The sequence below is a fragment of the Dendrobium catenatum genome, unplaced genomic scaffold, assembly GCF_001605985.2.
Source record: "Dendrobium catenatum unplaced genomic scaffold, ASM160598v2 fragScaff_scaffold_1105, whole genome shotgun sequence".
In the NCBI taxonomy this organism is placed as follows: domain Eukaryota; kingdom Viridiplantae; phylum Streptophyta; class Magnoliopsida; order Asparagales; family Orchidaceae; genus Dendrobium; species Dendrobium catenatum.
In genome coordinates, this window is record NW_021319567.1 from 723,618 (window position 1) to 742,346 (window position 18,729).

Consider the following 18,729-nt stretch of genomic DNA (forward strand, 5'->3'; position numbering starts at 1 on the left):
TTTTTTTTATATCGCAGCCTCAATTTCGTTTGACGATTACTTCATTATTTCTTAGGAATTTATGTACTAAGAAGCTGTTTTTTTCAGCTTTTTGAAAAAATATTTTCCCAACAACTACTTTACAACTATCTTTACAAAAAGTTACGGTTATTCCAAACAGATCATAAGTATATTATAACTCCCAAACTTTGAAAATTTCTGTAGAGATGAATAAGTTCTTAAAAAGGAATGCATTATATAGGATAATCAAAAGTAGTAATACACTTAGGCTTCGTTTGATTCGATTTATGCTTACATAAAAAGGAGTTTTAGAAAAGGAGGTTGAGAAAATTTAAGAAGGAACAAGTTATCACTTTTTTTTTTTTTTTTTGACATTTAGGTCATTTAAGGTAAATTCACAAACACAAGGCATACACAAAGACTTGAATCCTAATTTTCTTAGTTGAAAGTCTAAACTTTCAACCAACAGATCAAGATGAGCTGTGTAGTTATCACATTATCACATATTGGCCTCGGAGCTCACATCCCACTTAAAATTATCATATTTTGTTTTTATTAAATTATTTTTAAAATAATTTAATGCCTTCCTTTATAAAATTTTTTAAAAAATTATTTTTTTGCAATGCAGCCGGGTTATTAGAGGGGAAGTTAAACTACACCCAAACAATGCGTTCCTTCCATATAAAAAATCTCCGGTAGGCTCCCCACAAATAAAATAGCCGTTGCAGAGATCAGGCCCAACGGTCAACTTTTCAATTTGCAGCCCTTGTATTTCATAATTTTTTTCCGAAACGCCTCCTTTAAACTTTCTCAATTCTATTATAATTAAATAATCATAAAATTCACACTTTCCAAATAAAATAGTTTCTCATCGCAAATAAAACCCCGTCTCACGCCCATTTCATCTCCTACTCCAACCGGATCAAGAACACGGGAAGAACTCTCTCTCAGACTCCTCTTTCTCGCTTTCTTTCACTTCCTTTCTCTGGAATAAGCACTGAAGAAGAAGCAATCAGCGGGAAAGTAGTAAAAATAAATGGAGGAGGCCAGGATTCCGGTGTTCTCTGTCCTAAAGAAGGGCACCACGCTAAAGAACATCTTCCTCAATAGCCCCCCTCCTGAAACCGGAAAACCCTTATCCCCATCACGAGAGAACGATCCCATACTCATGGGCCGGCACCCGGAATGCCACATCGTCGTCGATCATCCAAGCATCAGTCGAATTCATCTCGAGGTTCGCCCAAAATCTTCATCGCAGAAACTTTTCGTTACAGATCGCTCTTCAGGTTTGTTTCTTCGCAAGATGACCTCTTCTTATTCGATCTTTTTCCGCAAAGAACGATCATCGTTTATTCTGTACCTGATGCTTGCTTTTTTGTGCTGCAGTTCACGGGACTTGGGTTTCAGGTAAGAAGATCCAACCTAACATCCCTGTTGAAGTGATCGAAGGAGATACTATTAGACTTGGGGCTTCGACGAGGATTTACTGCCTCCATTGGATGCCATTGAGCCATGCCTTTGAGATGGAGAAGCCGATGTCACCATTGATGGAAGAGGCTCCAGATTTCGTAAATAATGATGAAGCTCTTCTGGTTAGTTTTTTTTTTTTTTTTCTTTTTGAAAAAAATGTTGGAATCTTGACTTATTGGTTGAAGCCTGCAGGATTTTTTAAATAATTTTATTTATTTATTTATTTATTTTGCATTAGGATGAGAGTTTCAATGAAGCCTGGGTTAGCAATATAATACCTTCTGCTCCTCCTTTGAGGATTTCATCTCCTGCGAAGCTCTTTTCTCAGGATTTGGAAAAAGAAGGCGAGATCTTGATAAGAAAAGAGACGTTAGAACAGAGCTCATGCTTTTCTTCTATTGTTCCATTGCTAGAATCTGTGAGCTACTCATGGCCCTTGAAGGAGGAGATTGGAGTCTCTAAGAATCTCCTTGCTAATGAGATGCATCCTGAAAGAGAAGAGCTGAGCCCATTAAGATCAAATAAGATTATCAAATCATCAAGTCTTTTGTTAAGGAGGAATAAGTCGATTGGATTTCTTCAAATTGAGAATAAGAGCAAAGAGAATGGCAGCCAGATTAGTAAGGCTAAAGAAAATTTGGAGATCAAGGATCAGATGGCTGGAGCTTTTGCAGGTAGAAATGGAGAGGAGACCCCCTTTGTTCTCTTAGCTGAAGGTAATGTAAAAGAAGAGGAAGAAGAGTTCTCTGTTTCAGACAAAGAGAATTTGACTCCCGTAAACTCTATTGGCTACAAGGTACTGAAGAGCAATAGAAAAATTGCGAGGTCACCGCTGAGTTCCTGCAGCTTATTCCTTAAAGAAGATTTGGAGATACAGGAACGGAAAGTTGGAGATTTAATAAAAGGAAATGGAGAGGAAATTCCCTCAGTATTTTTTTCTGAAGGTTATGTAAAGGAGGAAGAAGAAGAGACGTTTTTTTCAGACAAGAAGAAAATGAGTCTAGTAAACTCTATTAGCTCCAAGGTACAGAAGAACAACGGTAAGATTGAGACATCACCGCTGAGTTCTTTCAGCTTATTTCATAAAGAAGATTTGGAGATTGCGGAAAAGAATCTTCGAGCTTTAATAGAATGCAATGGTGAGGAGATTCCCTCAATTTTCTTACCTGGGGGTGATCTGAAAGAGGAAGAAGATGAGATGTGTGTTTCAGATGAGGAGAAAATGGCTTCAGTAAATTCTATTGGCTCCAAGGCACTGAAGAGAAACAGAGAAATGAATAGATCATTATTGAGTTCCTTCAACATATCTAATAAAGATGATTTAGATATAGATCAGAAAATTGAAACTTTTGCAATAGAAAATGGAGTGGAGAAAACCCCCTCAGTTTTCCTAGGTGAAGGTCATGTGAAAGAGGAAGAGGAGGCATTTGTTTCAGACAAGGAAAATTTGACTCTAGTAGACTCCAGTGTCTCCAAGGTACCGAGGAACAACAGAGGGAATGAGGCATCACCGCTGGGTTCCTTGAGCACATTTGATCTGGAAGAAGAGCGTTTTACTTCATACAAACCAACATCTGAAACAACAGATCAATTTAAATCAAATAAACTGAGGTCGAGAAGTCGCTTAATGAATGAAAATGGGGACTCAAAATTGTCTGATTCAAAAAACTTAGAGAGCTTATTCTCTCCAGGAATTAAGTTGCAAAGAAACCTATTTAAACCAGAGCGATCACCTCTAGGCGAAAATAATGCTTTGAATGTGGAAGAGGATAGGTGTCTTTCAGATAAAGAGAACTCAACTCCTAAAGTTCCCAAATCTTTGAAGTCAGGAAAAGCTTTTGCAAGAGATGTCCTGAAGGCTGAAAGCGAAAAGGATGAAACATTTGCCTCAGATAAAGAGAATTTGACACCGCAAAGCTCAATGTCAATTACATCAAAGAAAGCACTTTCACAAAACCATGGGAAAAAAGAAGGGGAAACTATGAGTAGAAGAAAAGAAAGAATCCCGTTTCAGCCTCTATTTGTTAGCTCTACTTTGCGAAACAGCAGTCCTGCAAGCTATCTACAAGGTCTAGATGATACATTCGGTAACAATTATGTCAACAATGTCCATAATTTAGAGGAGAAAGCACCCCATGTACGTTTTCAATTTCAGCTTTTGAATGCATTTTTCTTAATTTCAACATTGCTTGTTTAACTGAGTTAATTTTTGTGTCAGACCAAGCATAAGGAAGAGCTGCCTCACATGCCAGTTAGAGAGACAAATAAATGGTATATTGTGGTGGATGTAGGCTGCTTCCTCACTGAAGAATCCAGAAAATCACTCCAGCTATTAGAAGGCATCAGAGGGACTCAACTTATTATTCCAAGGATAGGTAAACCAAACCATACGCCCATCCCCCTCAAATATATTATATGATCCAAATGCATGTAAAGCAAGGTGCATTTGGCCTATTCACTATTGCATATGGCTTTGTATTTATATACAGTATACTAAAGAATACTGGCTTTAAAAGACGATAAAAAAATTGATGGACTAGATAGAAGACTCCATTTTACTCTACTGTATGATTATATCGATATAAGTTATAGCCCTTTGCACCGTGAAGGCTTATTTCTTCTTGTGTACAAAATACATTGATATAAATCTACACAATAATAGACACTTAAAGTAGCACACATACTCGAGAAATTATTCCGTGTGGAGTCCGTATGGTAAAGAATCGTTTGGATGTGAGTGTACACTATGTGTACATTAAGTATAATTTTGTACACAGGTTGATTTTTTTTTTTGTACACAGTGTATGCAAACACTGTGCTCACATCCGAATTATACATTGTGTACACTCACATCCGGATTATATACTGTGTACACTCACATCCGGACGGTTCTTTACCGTCCTGACTCCACACGAAATAATTTCTCCACATACTCTCGCATGCATTTCATGAACATACTAATCTCTCGATCCCGCACAACTAAACTTATTTCAGCACAAGCTGAATTTTTACTCCTTTGCATCTGCTATAGTCATTAGGGAGCTCGACCACCTCAAAAGGTGCCAGGGGATACTAAGTAGAGGGACAAAGGCTTCTTCTGTTTTGCAATGGATAGAAGAGAGCATGAAGAAGACGAGTGAATGGATTCATGTTCAGAGCTCATCAGAGACCTTCCCAGCAGCACCAACGCCCCCTGCTACGCCAAGATCACTGCTCTGTGATGGAAGCTTAGGCTTTGGCACTGCGACTTCACCAAACTTCACTGGTTTCTCCACATGCGGAAGTTTAATGGAGATTGTTTCCCCAACAGCTGAAGACCATATCCTTGATTGCGCTCTTCTGTTCAAAAGAATAAAAGATGATGGCCAGTTAATTCTGCTAAGTAGCAGCACCACACTGAGGATCAAAGCCATGGCTGAGGTGAAATATTAGCTTTTACTGAGTTCATCTTTACCGCACTGATTTGATTACAGGGCGGGCGATTCATTATTCATTTCATTCTTTTACAGGGATTACTATGTGAGACGCCCAAGGAATTTAGAGAGAGTCTTCTGAATCCATTTTCAAAGAGATTTCTATGGGCAGATAGTAGTCCAAGAGGATCAACTTGGTCTTGCTTAGAAGAAGTTGGTGTAGCTGAAAATTACCATCAACAATTTGCGTCTGCAAGAATGCCCAAAGCAGAAGGAACTGTGAAGGGATTGAAACTCATTCTTCTACACACCTCTCATTGTGGAATGACCAACTCGATCTCATGAACAATTGAGATATCTCTATCTCTACAGTATCAAACTCTATAAACCATTTTTTCTTCTTGTAATTGTTGGTTGTTGAACATGTGTTATTCTCCTGTGAGCCATTAGAAATGTTATGATTTCGTCAGTTAAAATCTATCTCAAATGCTGCACTCATAAATTCTGTCTATATTATCAGCACAAAAACCTGTTGGGGAGTTTGCCCACAAAACAAAGAGATGAATGGTTCAATTACGGAGCAATATCTAGTCCGAACGCGTCCGGAGATTAATTTAGTTACGTCATGTCATCCAATAGATTATATATTGGATGACGTGGTATGTTCGGATTTGCTTCCGGACAAGTTCAAACAGAATAATCTTTCTTTATAATGAAGTTACTAATTGGAATTTTGCATCCAGGATCCAAAGGGAGGGTCTGATGGTGTTCATTTTACATCACTAGTAATAACCATCATCGAATTTCGGCCTAGATCTAGATTCCTAAAGTTTTTTTTTTTTTTTTTTTCTGCTAGCAGAAATCTCTATTTATAGGTAGAGGATTTGGATATTTAATTGTCTGAGATTTAAACTAAATAATTGATTCGTATTCATATAAACGAAGCAAAATTTAAAATTTAGAATATGGATAATTTACATAATTACTTATCCATATGGATGAATCATAACATTTAAACGTATGTCCGTTATGCACTCTCATCATATTTGGTCATATGTAAGTTACTTTCAAATTAGTAGAACACAACACACTTTAAATATCGTGCAATGCCTTAGAAATATCAATTTCGCTTAGTTCAAGCACTTTTGATCCCTTACAAGCACCTAACTTAGAACATACTCGGGCTTTATTTTGGACGACTTTTTTATTGCTTTCTAAAGCGTCTTTTAAGTATAATTTTTTTTTTTGAACTAAAAATTTTTGTACAACTAAAATATTTTGTAATAGAAAATTATTTTAGAAAGCTGCCCAAAACGGTCTTAATACTAATGGTCTTTCACTTTATTTTTTCCTCTAAAAACTAATGAAATTTCAATTGACGATAACTATTTAATCAGATTAAATAAATATTTAATATTATATGATAATGATTGAAACTATCAAATAAGATAAAATAAAATGAAATAAAAGAATTTAATATAGCGAGAATTCTCAAGATAAACAATGGACAATCTATTTGCTATTAAAAAAGTTATTTCAATCATTGGTCATTGCCAATAAAACATTAAAATACTTTCTATCAATATGACCGCTTTGAAGATGGATTAAAGATCCTATCTATTGAAACATCTTTTATTTATGACCATTTTTGTGATCAAATTTGAGTTGTCTTAAAACCCCCAATGTAAGTTGATCTGTGCACCACGCTTAGGCTTGGGGTGTGCCTATAAACTTTCAGGGACAAACCACCCGAGTCGCGCCTTGTCCGTATCCTGAGTGAAGAGTGGGCGTCGGGGAAAGCCGAAAACTTCTTTTTATAGAACTAAAAGAAAATGAAAAACGGATCGGAACATTGCTAAAGTCTAGCCGTGGGTGAGTGCCTGACCAAGATCTAACTTTTCTAATCGAGATACAAGTCTAGCTAATTGTATCCAATTTGTATGTGTCTCATCTTATAGGGCTAAAGAATAGTGTATTAGGTACATATGATGAATCTTCGAAGTGGGCCCTTTCTACTCTTTCATGAAGAGGAATTCAATAAAAATTTACTCTAGAGTGGTTTTGATTAAAATGAGAACCATTTAAAATATATTTTGGCTTTAGATGCAAGCAAGAAAATATTTTTCCTCACTAGCTTTGATTTTGAATTAGGCTTTACATGAGCAAAAATTAATTTTGAATATATTGAAATCATTATTTTGTCATATATGTTAAACAATTATATTGCCACATTTAATCATGAAATTTTAACTTAGCAATTAATCTCATATATTATGCATATATATGATCATATTGGCCTTAACTGATCCAAGAAGAATTTTTCTCCAACTGGTTATACTTGGATGTATTATGGTTTAGATAGGAACAACCATTTATCAAATGATTTCATTAATGATGTAGAGGAGTTCATCTATTTTTCATTCTCATGTAGTGAAAATATTTATATTAATAAGATTAATTATCCATACTTTGATATGACAACAAGCATTTTCATATACAAATGATCGATAACATCATAATTCATTTCTTCAAAAAGGATTAAAAAATTATTTAATCATCAATCATGATCGGGTTGAGTCATATTTTTCATGGTATTTATGCAATTAAATTAAATGTCAATCATATGAAGAAATTAGAGAAGAATATTATCGAGACAACTTGTAAGCTAGAGAATATTTTTTTCAACATCATTGTTTGACTCCATGGAGCACCTTCTAATTCACATACCTTGTAAGTCATGCTACTCCTAAATCTCTACATTAAAGAAATCATGCGAACATATGATGTTATATAAGATATAACAAATAAAGGGATTCACCTAGTTGGACAAGTTGTCCGATTATACTCGACCATGTGACATGAACTACATACTCTATTGGTTTGTGGCCTAATTTCATCTATTTTGTTTCTTTATTGTCTACTTTGGGGTTAGCTCGATTACCTTTTATAGCGTGGTGGATTGAGTGGGAAAGACAATACATTGGATCATGGGATACTTAATCCACTCTATTTGAATGTTATGGAATTCATCAGAATATGTGATTTTACAATTTCGTATGGTGTAGTACTGTGAAACATAATATAGATGGCTTTATCCTAATAGTGCAATACAACTAATAACATATGTGCAAGAGGCATGATAAATCAAAGTTCGTCTGCAAGTTCACCAGTAGTATGCATCAGCAATTATATCCACTCTACATGAACTGGATGATATGTCAAAAACTTGAAATTCATGCATGCTGATTCAAGTAAGTTCTAACAATCGACTGACCTCTAGATCTACTCGAGAAAGTGTTGATTGTATGCGATGGGAAAACAAGTTGTTGTTCTGAGGCTCTTCATGCATGAGTTTGGTGTCACAGTAACCCAGTACTTTTCTCTTAGCATAACTGAAGTAGGTAGTGACAGCGGCAACAATTTTAACTTTGGAACCTGATACTTTCCTCATAATTCGGGTATGTTGTAGTTTTGTTATCATTAGCATGTATTTTACTTGAAACTTCTTTTGAATGAAGCGAAGACAATAGTAAACTCACATATAATGTGATCTTGATAATATTATCTCATATAATGTCTTTTTAATGTCAATTTTAACTTCATAGGTCGACACAACTTTGGGATGATGGTGTATTGGTTAACATGACTACAATTGACAAGCAAGCTAACATCTGATTGATCATAAACTCTTAGTGAAGGATTTTCTAAGGTATTATTTGTAATTTGAGTTATTGCAGGTTGTCACACCTATTTTTTGATAGCATCCATCTAACACAGCGTTATTTATAATTTTATTCATTGCAGACTACGTCTTAGAGATCGTTGATCACCTAGTCTTTGTTTATTTTTAAGTATTCTACTTCCTTTATTTGTAAATATTTAGCATGATTAAGAGATGAATGACTTGTGATCTACATTGGTTAGATTGCAATCTACTTTGACTTATAGATTTAATGCTTAGAAAACTACTTTAGGAAGCAACAATAAAGTGTTCCAAACGAAGACTAAGACTTCGTTTGGGATGACTTTCTTATTACTTCTTAAAGCAGCTAGCTTTCTAGTATAAAATTTTATTTGTTGTACTAGAAAGCTGTTTTAAGAAGCAGTAAGAAAGCCGTCCCAAACGAAGCCTATGTATGAAGTGTAGTTCTCAAGTTGGCTCTAAAAGAATCGTTAACTTCAGTTGATTGTATTGGTGCCTTTGAAAGATGAAATCAATGTGATGAATATGCTAATCAGAACTGCATGAATCCCTTCTTAAGTCAACTAATATATGAAGGTAAATTAATCTAGGAAGTGTGATATAATGTGAGTACACTAATTATAGTTCTCTTTAATTATATTAGAACTTGATGTGATCGTACAGTACGATTTTATAGTTAAAGTAGATCTAAAACTAGCTAATGTTTTGTGTTCTTGTTTTGCAAATTTATAAAGTATAGCCCTCTCTTTCGCTTCTGATGTGACCTATTTTGTCATGTTTGTGTATCATTTTTGTGAATTTTGTTACCCTCTTTTTGGTGAATTAGTTTGACTTTGTTGTAGTTGGCAAGATTATAATATTTTTTGTTTGATTAATCTAATATTATTGTATTATTGCTAATCAAATGTTAATCAAATAAGCTTTAGAATGGGTGCAAGAATCCCTTAGTTGTATTATTGCATAATATGGTGAAAAAGATAATATCGACATACAATTGATATACCTACAATTTAATTATTCGTGGAATAAAATCTTGAATTTTGGAATTTAAAACAAATTAGTTTAATACATATTAAATATTCAATAATTGTTGCAATTCTGTAGAATTGTGGCGGTCAAAATCACTACTATATACAACACTTCCACAAAGCTACCTGAACGATCTTGAAATCACTGTGAAATATTGTTATAGCACATTGTAATCACAAGAGTTCTTTGTGGCGGCAAAAACCACCGAGAAAGACTATTTTAGTGCTTGGTTAGCCCTTTTTTGTGGTGGTGGTGGTGGTGTGTGTGTATATATATTTATATTCAAATTCAAGTATTTTTTTAATTAGATAACATAATTCTAATCCTAATTTAATAAGACTAGATCACGAACTTTTTAAATATCTTTTAGCTAGGATACATATACTATAGAGATAATTAATTTAACACTATTTAGAAAAAAAAATTAAAAATATTGAGTTTTTTTTTTGTATGAGCATTTATTATAAAAAAATTTCTCATGTCAGCATAAGTTATTCGTGCATCAAGTCGCCCATTAAAAGTGCAATAATATCTATTTTAAATTTTATTTTCAATATACTTTTCAAATAATTAAATAATTTATTATGTTTATTTTTAAAATTTATCCCTCTCCCCCCCCCCAACTCCCTGGGGATAATTATTTACCATGTCGAAGTCCTTCAGATGTTTGAGCCGACCTGCAAGGATAAAAGCAAAGAAAACTACAATGAAGAAATGAAGAAGGAAACAGCTGAAGTAAAGTTCATCTTCTGTCTTATATTTCTCTTACTGTAGCATGCTTTTTATATTACATGCCATCATGATTACACTGTAAAGTAGAGAGCACTTGGATGGACCAGATTGGTCCGTTAGTGGCCAAGAGCAAGAAACGTTCGTTTGGCAGAGAGAACGTGATTTGCTTAATGTCAGAGAACGTGATCCTCCTTAACACGGGTGACGTGGCTCCTTCTGATTCACCTCTTGACGGTCTAGTGTCCGCAGAGAATGATTTCTCCAATCCACGTGGTTCCAGCTTCTATGGCTCATAAATATTAATTACCCATGAGTATTAGGTTTCATGTTTGTCTCTGTTGGTGTAGAGACCAAGTCATCTAACTGGAACCCTCTCCATAAAAGCCGCTTGGATTTCTAAATATGTGAGCATAAGATTATTAATTGTAGCTTAGAACCCAAGAAATCCATCTCTACACAACAAAGCATGGTATCTGTACAAAAGAACAAATAAAAAAGGTTTTCCAACGTCTGTACAATTTATTAAGCTCATTAATATGTCTAACGGGTGAATTGAGCTCTGTTCCCTCGCTGTGCTTTTACCACGCAGAAGTATCTAATTCTACGCATGAGACATGCTTTGCCTAAATATATTAAACAATAAATAAGTATATGATGATTGTTGCTGTGTATGATTGGATATATGAGCGCCTCATCTTCTTCTTTTGTTATAATAGAAGGGAATGTTCAGCCTTTCCAGCTGCAAGCTTTAGACTATGAGCTTTTAACTCCACTGATCATACAGGCAAGAGAGATTACACTTATAGCTCATGAATTGTTTGTTTGAAATGGAACATGAAAACATATTTTAGAAGAGAAATTGATTTTTACTCATTTTGTTGCTGAAAATGAAGAGATTTGTCGAGTTTAAAGTTTCGTTTGGGGTAAAATTATTCTGTGTGGATACGGATGTCGTCCGGAGGCGAATCAGAATGCGCCATATCACTTTTTTGTTTTGTACCGCGGCCATGTACCGGATGACATGGCGCATTCTTATTCGCATCCAAATGCTCCGGTATTCGCATAGAATAATTCCTCTCGTATGGGACTGCTTTCATACTGCTTCTTAAAACAACTTTTTAATAATTTTTTAATAAAAAGTTACTTTAAGAAGCAGTAAGAAAGCTATCCCAAATCAAGCCTTAAAAGTCTTTGTTCACTCTTTAATGCATTCAATCGAACATTGAATCTATGAAAATAACTATTTTCTAAAACAAAATTCCAAGCTGGAACCAAATGAGCCCCTTAAAGCTAATGATGGCTAGAAATAGGTACAGGCTATCATATACTTACTATTCGTTTAAAATATTTAGGAAAAGCATGGCACATGCGTAGAAGAACAATGTGGGAAGAGAGCTCAAGGCACCCTTTAGATATGTTAATGAGCTTAATAAATTTTGAAAAAGTTCGAAAGCTTTTCATCTGCTCTTTTGTGTAGATATCATGCTTTGGTGTGCAGAGATGGTTGTCTTTGGTTCTAAGCTACAGTTAACATTATCCTCACATATATTTAGAAATCCAAGCGTATTTTATGGAGACAATTCTAGTTAGATGACTTGTTCTCTACACAAAGATACATATGATAGCACTATTGTAATGAAGAAAAAAAATTTCTCATATTTTTTTATTTATCATAAATGAAATTTTGAAGTTGCTATGATTAGCGGCATTATTGAAAATGTTGGGTATTCTGTTATTATCAATGGCAAATCTCATGGTTTCTTTAAAGCTGCGTAAGGTGTTAGACAGGGTGATCCTCTATCTCTTGTTCTGCATGTCATTGCGGCTGAGTACCTATCTAGAGATCTTCATGTTATCTTTTCTAAATACAAAAGCTTGGCTTATATTAACCTTGGTGGTATGGTTCATTTCTCATATGTGGTTTACTGATGATATTATTATATTTTGTAATGCTTCTCTTAAGAATGTGAAGAAAATTTTTTAGTTTCTCGTTGAATTTAGTAATGCAAGTGGTCTTAATTTTAATAAAAAGAAATACTCTTTTATTCCTAGAAAAGATATAATTCAAAGTAAAATAATTTTTATGGGCAAATTATATGCACCTTAAATATTGCAAAAATATTCATCCCTCTTAATATTTTTTTAGTAGGGGTCAGTCTCTTGGGTAGTCAAGAATTTGTAAAGCTAAATGTCTTGGTGATTCAATGGGGTATTGGGTATGCCTCTTCTTATTTTTAGCAAGATGGCTGGATGCGGAATGGATCTCTTGATTTTCTATTTAATACAGATTCACTATACAAGCTGAAAGTTGGTGATTTCATTTGAATGGCAATTGAATCTTAATCTTCTTTTAGACTACATTCCTAATTATGTGGTTGATAATATTTGTGATATTCCTATCATTATATATTTCAATATTGATCAGCCAATTTACAAGTTACTTGCTAATGGGGAATTTTTAATTAAATCTATTTGGGATTCCTTCAGATCAAAATCACCATATAATTTTGTTTTTCATAAAATTTGGAACTCTGTTATTCCCACTAACATATCCACTTTCTCTTGGAGACTTCTTAATGGTTTGATCCCTATGGATATATGATAAGCTTAAGAACAAAGGTTTCTTCATTACTTTCAAATGTCAGTGTTATTTTTACTATGAGACTATTAAGCATGTTTTTTTTTTTTGGATTGGCTAATTGTTATTAATGTTTAGTAATTTTTGGATAATGCATTGGGGATAAATTTGAGCTATATTACTACTACATGTTCTTCTCTTCTTTTTTATTGGTTTCCTCATATACCTACCAGTCATATTTTAAATGTGGTTTCTATGATTGTCTTTTGGCTTCTTTAGATATTGGCCTTTTTTTCTTGGTGTCTATTGCTTTGGGTTTTATTGGTGCTTATTGCTAGGATCTTATGTGTGGTCTGTGGGTGTAATCTTCCTACAATGTATAACAATATTAACGACTTGGTAGTTTGGTGTTTCTTTTATATTGACTCTGCATATCGTGTGGTAGGTGGTTTTTGTTTGGCCTTTTAATTATTTTGCATATTCATGGGTCTCCTATGCTATTCTATTGTTTCTATAATTCGCTTATGCTAATCTGGGGTCATTCTTATAAGGTATGTGTCTAATCATGTTCTATGATCTTTGTATGTTGTTGCTTGTTTTGAAATTTGCAGAATGTGCCTAATTGGCCTTTTTGATGGTTCGTGCTTTGGATTTTTGTTGCCCCTTATTGAGATTTTGGATTAAAGCTATGCGTGTGTATGTGTATATTGAGATCTTTAACTCAATAGGTTTTTATTTCATTTTAAGAATTAATAAAATTACAAGTTTAGAACATTACTATAAGTTGAGATCAAAAAGTCAAAAAATAGTGGGGCTTTGACCACTACATTATAAGAAAATCTCGATTCCACCACAATGTGCCTAGCTCACAAGTTGAAAATTTTCTTAGAAAAATCTACTGCAAATATTGCCACAGAATTCATCTGTAAACATGCAACAAGAGAGAAAAAATATTGTTCACTTTATTAAAAAAAATGCAAAGAAAAGAAGGTAAGGAAGAAACATTAATATATATTATTGTAAAATTAGTCATCGTCAACAATTGAGTGTCAAAGAACAACACTCGCTCAATGACCTATGTCTATATTGGGAGAAATTATTCTGTACGTGTAAAGTCCGGACGGGAAGAATCATGCATGCGGACTATGAGTGCACACACTGTGTACAAACAATATGTACACTCACATGTCAGACGGTTCTTACTGTCCATACTCCGCACAGCACACTGCACGCACCTTCTATGTTGGGGCCCTAAGCATCGATCAATGGCAATGGACCATGACGACACCTTGAACAAACATAGATGGCGAGAATTTTTACATACTCTTCACCAGGTTTGAATGGATGGCGGTGGTAGCGATGGGGATCAAGAATTTTTGCTTACTCCTACTAATACCAGCATAAATCCTATATGGTGCACTTCCAATAATAAATTTTATATATATTCGCCGCCCCAATAATTTACTAAACATTAAATTACCATTACATATTGATATAAATCACTAGTAAGTCTTCATTAGAGTGTACCGTAAATGATGATATTGGTAAAAGAAAATGTTGCAGGAGAATGTGTTGATGTGAAAGGATGGAAGAGAGAGAGAGAGAGAAAGAGGCGGTGGCGTGAGAATATTCTGCTGTCCCGCCGTCCAACTCTCTCTACCTCTCAGCTTCTGTTTTATTCTTCTTGCCACCCTCAACCCACGCGCAATCATGGCTTTACTACCACCCCAACCTTTTCTTAATTACATTTCTAAGGGCGGTGCTTCCTATTTATATTTGTCCCTTTATATGGCTCTAAATCAACTCCAACATCTATAAGCCTTGCTGATCCAATATTGCTTTAGTATCTCATATATATATGGCTTATCCGACATCCCTACACCATATATATATTGGACATTCCTGACAATGTTGTCCCTCGAAGAGTATTGAATCTATAGAGAACTCTCTCTCTCTCTCTCTCTCTCTCTCTCTCTCTCTCTCTCTCTCTCTCTCTCTCTCTGTGCGCGCGCGCCTTGGTTGAAGAACATAAAGAATCAGAAATTCGGTGAGTTCATGCATGTGGCAGAAGCTTTGGTTATTTGTTTTTGAATTAGAAGCATGATATATAGGGAGAGTTATAAGTTGTTGTTCACGTTCTTTCATGTTCATCAAACAGAAACTGCAAAGATTCTGAATTTCAATGCATGAAACAGATCCTCAGCTAGTTTTTTTCTTGCACATTTCATCTAAAAATTTGGTTTTTTTTTTTCATTAATTCTTCATCTCTCTACATGTTAAAAGCTTAAGTTCTAATAATTACAGAACGTTTGAATCATGAAAACACGCTTGTAGATATATTCTGATATATGGAAAAAAAGGGATATAAGATTGCACAAATGAAATATCTGCAAAAGAAAAAGGAGTTGTACACTGAATTTAACACACACAAAGGCTCTTTCTTTTTCATCTAATTTATTTATTCCAACTCGATCATGCTGTGCAGTCCAAGGAACATGATTACATGGGCATGCTTGCACCACCAAAGTCAAAAATTTCTGCTGATTTTTATGAAATATCTAATATAGGCTTCATTTGGGACGGCTTTCTTACTGCTTCTTAAAGCAACTTTTTCGTACAAAAAATTACTTTAAGAAGCACTAAGAAAACCGTTTCAAACAAAGCCATAGTGAAGGGATTTCTCATGCATATAAATACCTGGGTTGAAAAACATGAAAAAGGAATATTATTACCACCTTTTTAGAAAGTAATTAGTGTTCTAATTTTTTATTTAAGAAAGGTTGTGAATTTATATGAAAATTTTTTGATAATGATATTCATCATCAAATTCATAATGATTCTTAAAACTATCAAATTTATTATATAATTAGTGCAATAAATAAATGATTAAAACTTTCATTACTATAATATTATAATCTTAAAATCTAATTAGGTTAAAATTTTGATCAGTGATTTATATGAGCTAATGAATTATTTCTAAGATCTCCAAAGATCTATTGTTGTGCTTGGAAGTCTTCTAAAGGTCCCACTTTGGACAGCTACAGCTATTTAACTTTGCTGGTGCTGTATTGGCAATTTATTTATAGGTGAAACCAGCAAATGGAAGTGGAGTCTTGGGTTCCACCAGGGTTTAGATTCCACCCCACTGAAGAAGAACTTGTGGGCTACTATTTAACAAGGAAAATTGCTTCTCAGAGAATTGATGTAGAGGTTATCACAGACATAGATTTGTATAAAATTGAGCCCTGGGAGCTCCAAGGTAAATAGTTTTTAATTCATTATTTTTCTTTTCATGCATGAGTTTTGCAAATAGTTTTTAAGAGAATTTTCACACTATTTTTCAAATTGTAATTAAATTTTATGTTAAGAGAAGTGCAGTTCATGATATCATATATAAGCACTAATCGTAACGTAAATCCAAAGGCATTCAAGTCCATTTTGATTCATTTAAAGTCAGAATGTTAAGTTCTTGCACAATTTTTTTTTCTTTATTTCACTATCTAAAAAATGATTAAGGCATTAATTCAAACTTAGGCTTCATTTGTGACGGCTTATTTACTACTTCTTAAAGCAGCTTTTTACTTAAAAATTTTATTTTTTGTACTTAAAAATTACTTTAAGAAGCAGCAAGAAAGCCGTTCAAACAAAACCTTATTATTTTATTCATGTAGATTATCAAAACCCTAAACAAGTGATAAGAACTCGTTAGTTTAATTTGTTGAAATAGATATATGCAAGATTGGATGTGAGGAACAAGATGGATGGTACTTCTTTAGTCATAAAGACAGGAAGTATCCCAGTGGAAGTCGCACTAATAGAGCTACAAATGCTGGCTTCTGGAAAGCAACGGGTAGAGATAAGGCTGTGGTTTCAAAGTCTAAAGTTATTGGGATGAGGAAGACTCTTGTGTTTTATGAAGGTCGAGCACCAAATGGAAGGAAGACCGATTGGATCATGCATGAGTACCGACTCCACTCGATTGAACAAGGCCCTCCACAGGCAAGTTAATCAACTCCATTAATCTCGATTATTTTTTCTTAATTTTCAACAGGAAAATCACCCATTAGGGCATCTCCAACAGAATTCCAAAGGCTTGAATGGCATCACTCGCGAGCTCCAGCCAAACAGTAGAACTTCCGCTATTTGGTTGTGGGTGAGCAGTAGAACGCCAATATTGGCGTTGCACTGTTCATCTCCGTCATTTTTATGTCTCTACCGAACTTGCCGAAGAAACACGCGAAAGAAGAGAACCATCATTACCTTCGCAAAAGAGGGCAAAGTGGAGTTCGATTGGAGATGAATCATGACATTTTTTTAGTTTCACGACATTTTGGAGTGAAAATGAGATTTTCGGTTGGAGATGCCCTTTCCGACAGTAATTTCCAACGGTTTAGATAGAGTTTCCGGCGGTCAAATGACCGTCAATATACAGCGAATTTCCTGTAGTGCGTTGAAATATTAGTTTTCACTGTCCTCATCAGTTTTATATAATTATGAGGAGTTCAAATCTATTTATGGAGTTTTATATTACTTTTATGATGCGATGAATTTTCTATGAATTGCAGGAGGAAGGATGGGTAGTCTGCCGGGCATTCAAAAAGCCAAGTCCAAGTCAGAGGCCATGTTTAAGCACATACAATGCTAGCTACTACCTCAGAGAAAGTCATGACTATTATCAAATAAATCAAATGGAAACAGATACAGGAGTAAACAACTATAACTATGAATCATTACACAATCATGAAATTGGAAGCCATGAAACTTACAAGGAGAACCAAAATGTCTTTGAGATCCCAAAGCTTGAGAGTCCCGCTGGCTTGCCATCATCAGGATTGGCGACTAAGGATTCTTTTGAAACTAGTATCATTGGCTATGATGAAGAAAAGAATTGTGGAAGGGATGAAAATGGAGAACAATTGATTGACTGGAAGGTCTTGGATAATTTGCTTGCTTCACAGTTAAGTGAACCAGCTTCGTGTTCTTACTCGAAACCGTTAATGGCTAATACAGATTATGGAAGTGATAATAATTGAATATGATGACATTAATTCAAAGGAGTTCTACAAGAAAATAGATACAAAATGATTTGACAAAATGTTTTACTTACCAAACCTGGACTTGTTCATATGAGCTGTTAATTTATAAGCTAGCTTCTATTTCTATATAATATGTAAAATTTCTAAGTCTAATGAGTTTATTAGAACTTGACTAAGCAAATAGGTTGAGTTTTTCCTTTTTTTTTTTAATTTTCTTTTGATGAGTTGTGTTTGTCTGAATCTGATTTAGAGTTTGGCGATTACAGTTGCAAGACAGTGAAGAATTTATATCATATCTGTTAAATAAATAACAGCTTTAATTCTCTCGTACATTTGTTAATGGTCCATTTACGAAAATTAGTGGATGAGAGGGAGTTCCATGAACAAATTATATACTTTGGGCCTCAAAACCATCGATTTTGCGACTTTTTTTGTTTTAATGAACATTTGCATTTTTTTAAGGGTAATTTTATATCATCAAAATAAATTATTATAAAGTCCTTAAAGATTACTAAAGTTGAAAGAGCTACATCCAAAAAAGGAAAAAAAAACCTATAAAACACATGATACCTATCTAAGTTACAAAATTAATGCCGAAAATAAAATGGTGGGCAATAAGCCAAAGCCTAAAAATTCAAGAGGGAACAAGCTAATACTAGAGAATGAATCCAATTTAAGAGCAGTGGCAGAGCCATAAACACTACAGGAAAAACGTCATTTTCCGGCGGCCATTTTCGCCAAAAAATGGCCAAAATCCGTCAGAAAATT

At 34.4% G+C, this 18,729-nt stretch overlaps 2 protein-coding genes across 2 annotated transcripts; both read left to right on the forward strand.

Annotated features, from left to right (window-relative positions):
* Window positions 1-736: 736 nt before the first annotated feature.
* On the forward strand, window positions 737-5,363 carry LOC110107461. Its single transcript, XM_020837732.2, has 6 exons — window positions 737-1,286; window positions 1,387-1,592; window positions 1,709-3,607; window positions 3,689-3,845; window positions 4,502-4,890; window positions 4,980-5,363. The coding sequence occupies exons 1-6, from the start codon at window positions 1,037-1,039 to the stop codon at window positions 5,226-5,228; spliced, it is 3,150 nt and encodes a 1,049-aa protein (XP_020693391.1). The 5' UTR covers window positions 737-1,036; the 3' UTR covers window positions 5,229-5,363.
* Window positions 5,364-16,024: 10,661 nt separating this feature from the next.
* On the forward strand, window positions 16,025-18,119 carry LOC110107480 (NAC domain-containing protein 30-like). The gene is made up of 3 exons (XM_020837752.2): window positions 16,025-16,184; window positions 16,653-16,924; window positions 17,491-18,119. The coding sequence occupies exons 1-3, from the start codon at window positions 16,025-16,027 to the stop codon at window positions 17,956-17,958; spliced, it is 900 nt and encodes a 299-aa protein (XP_020693411.1). The 3' UTR covers window positions 17,959-18,119.
* Window positions 18,120-18,729: the final 610 nt, after the last annotated feature.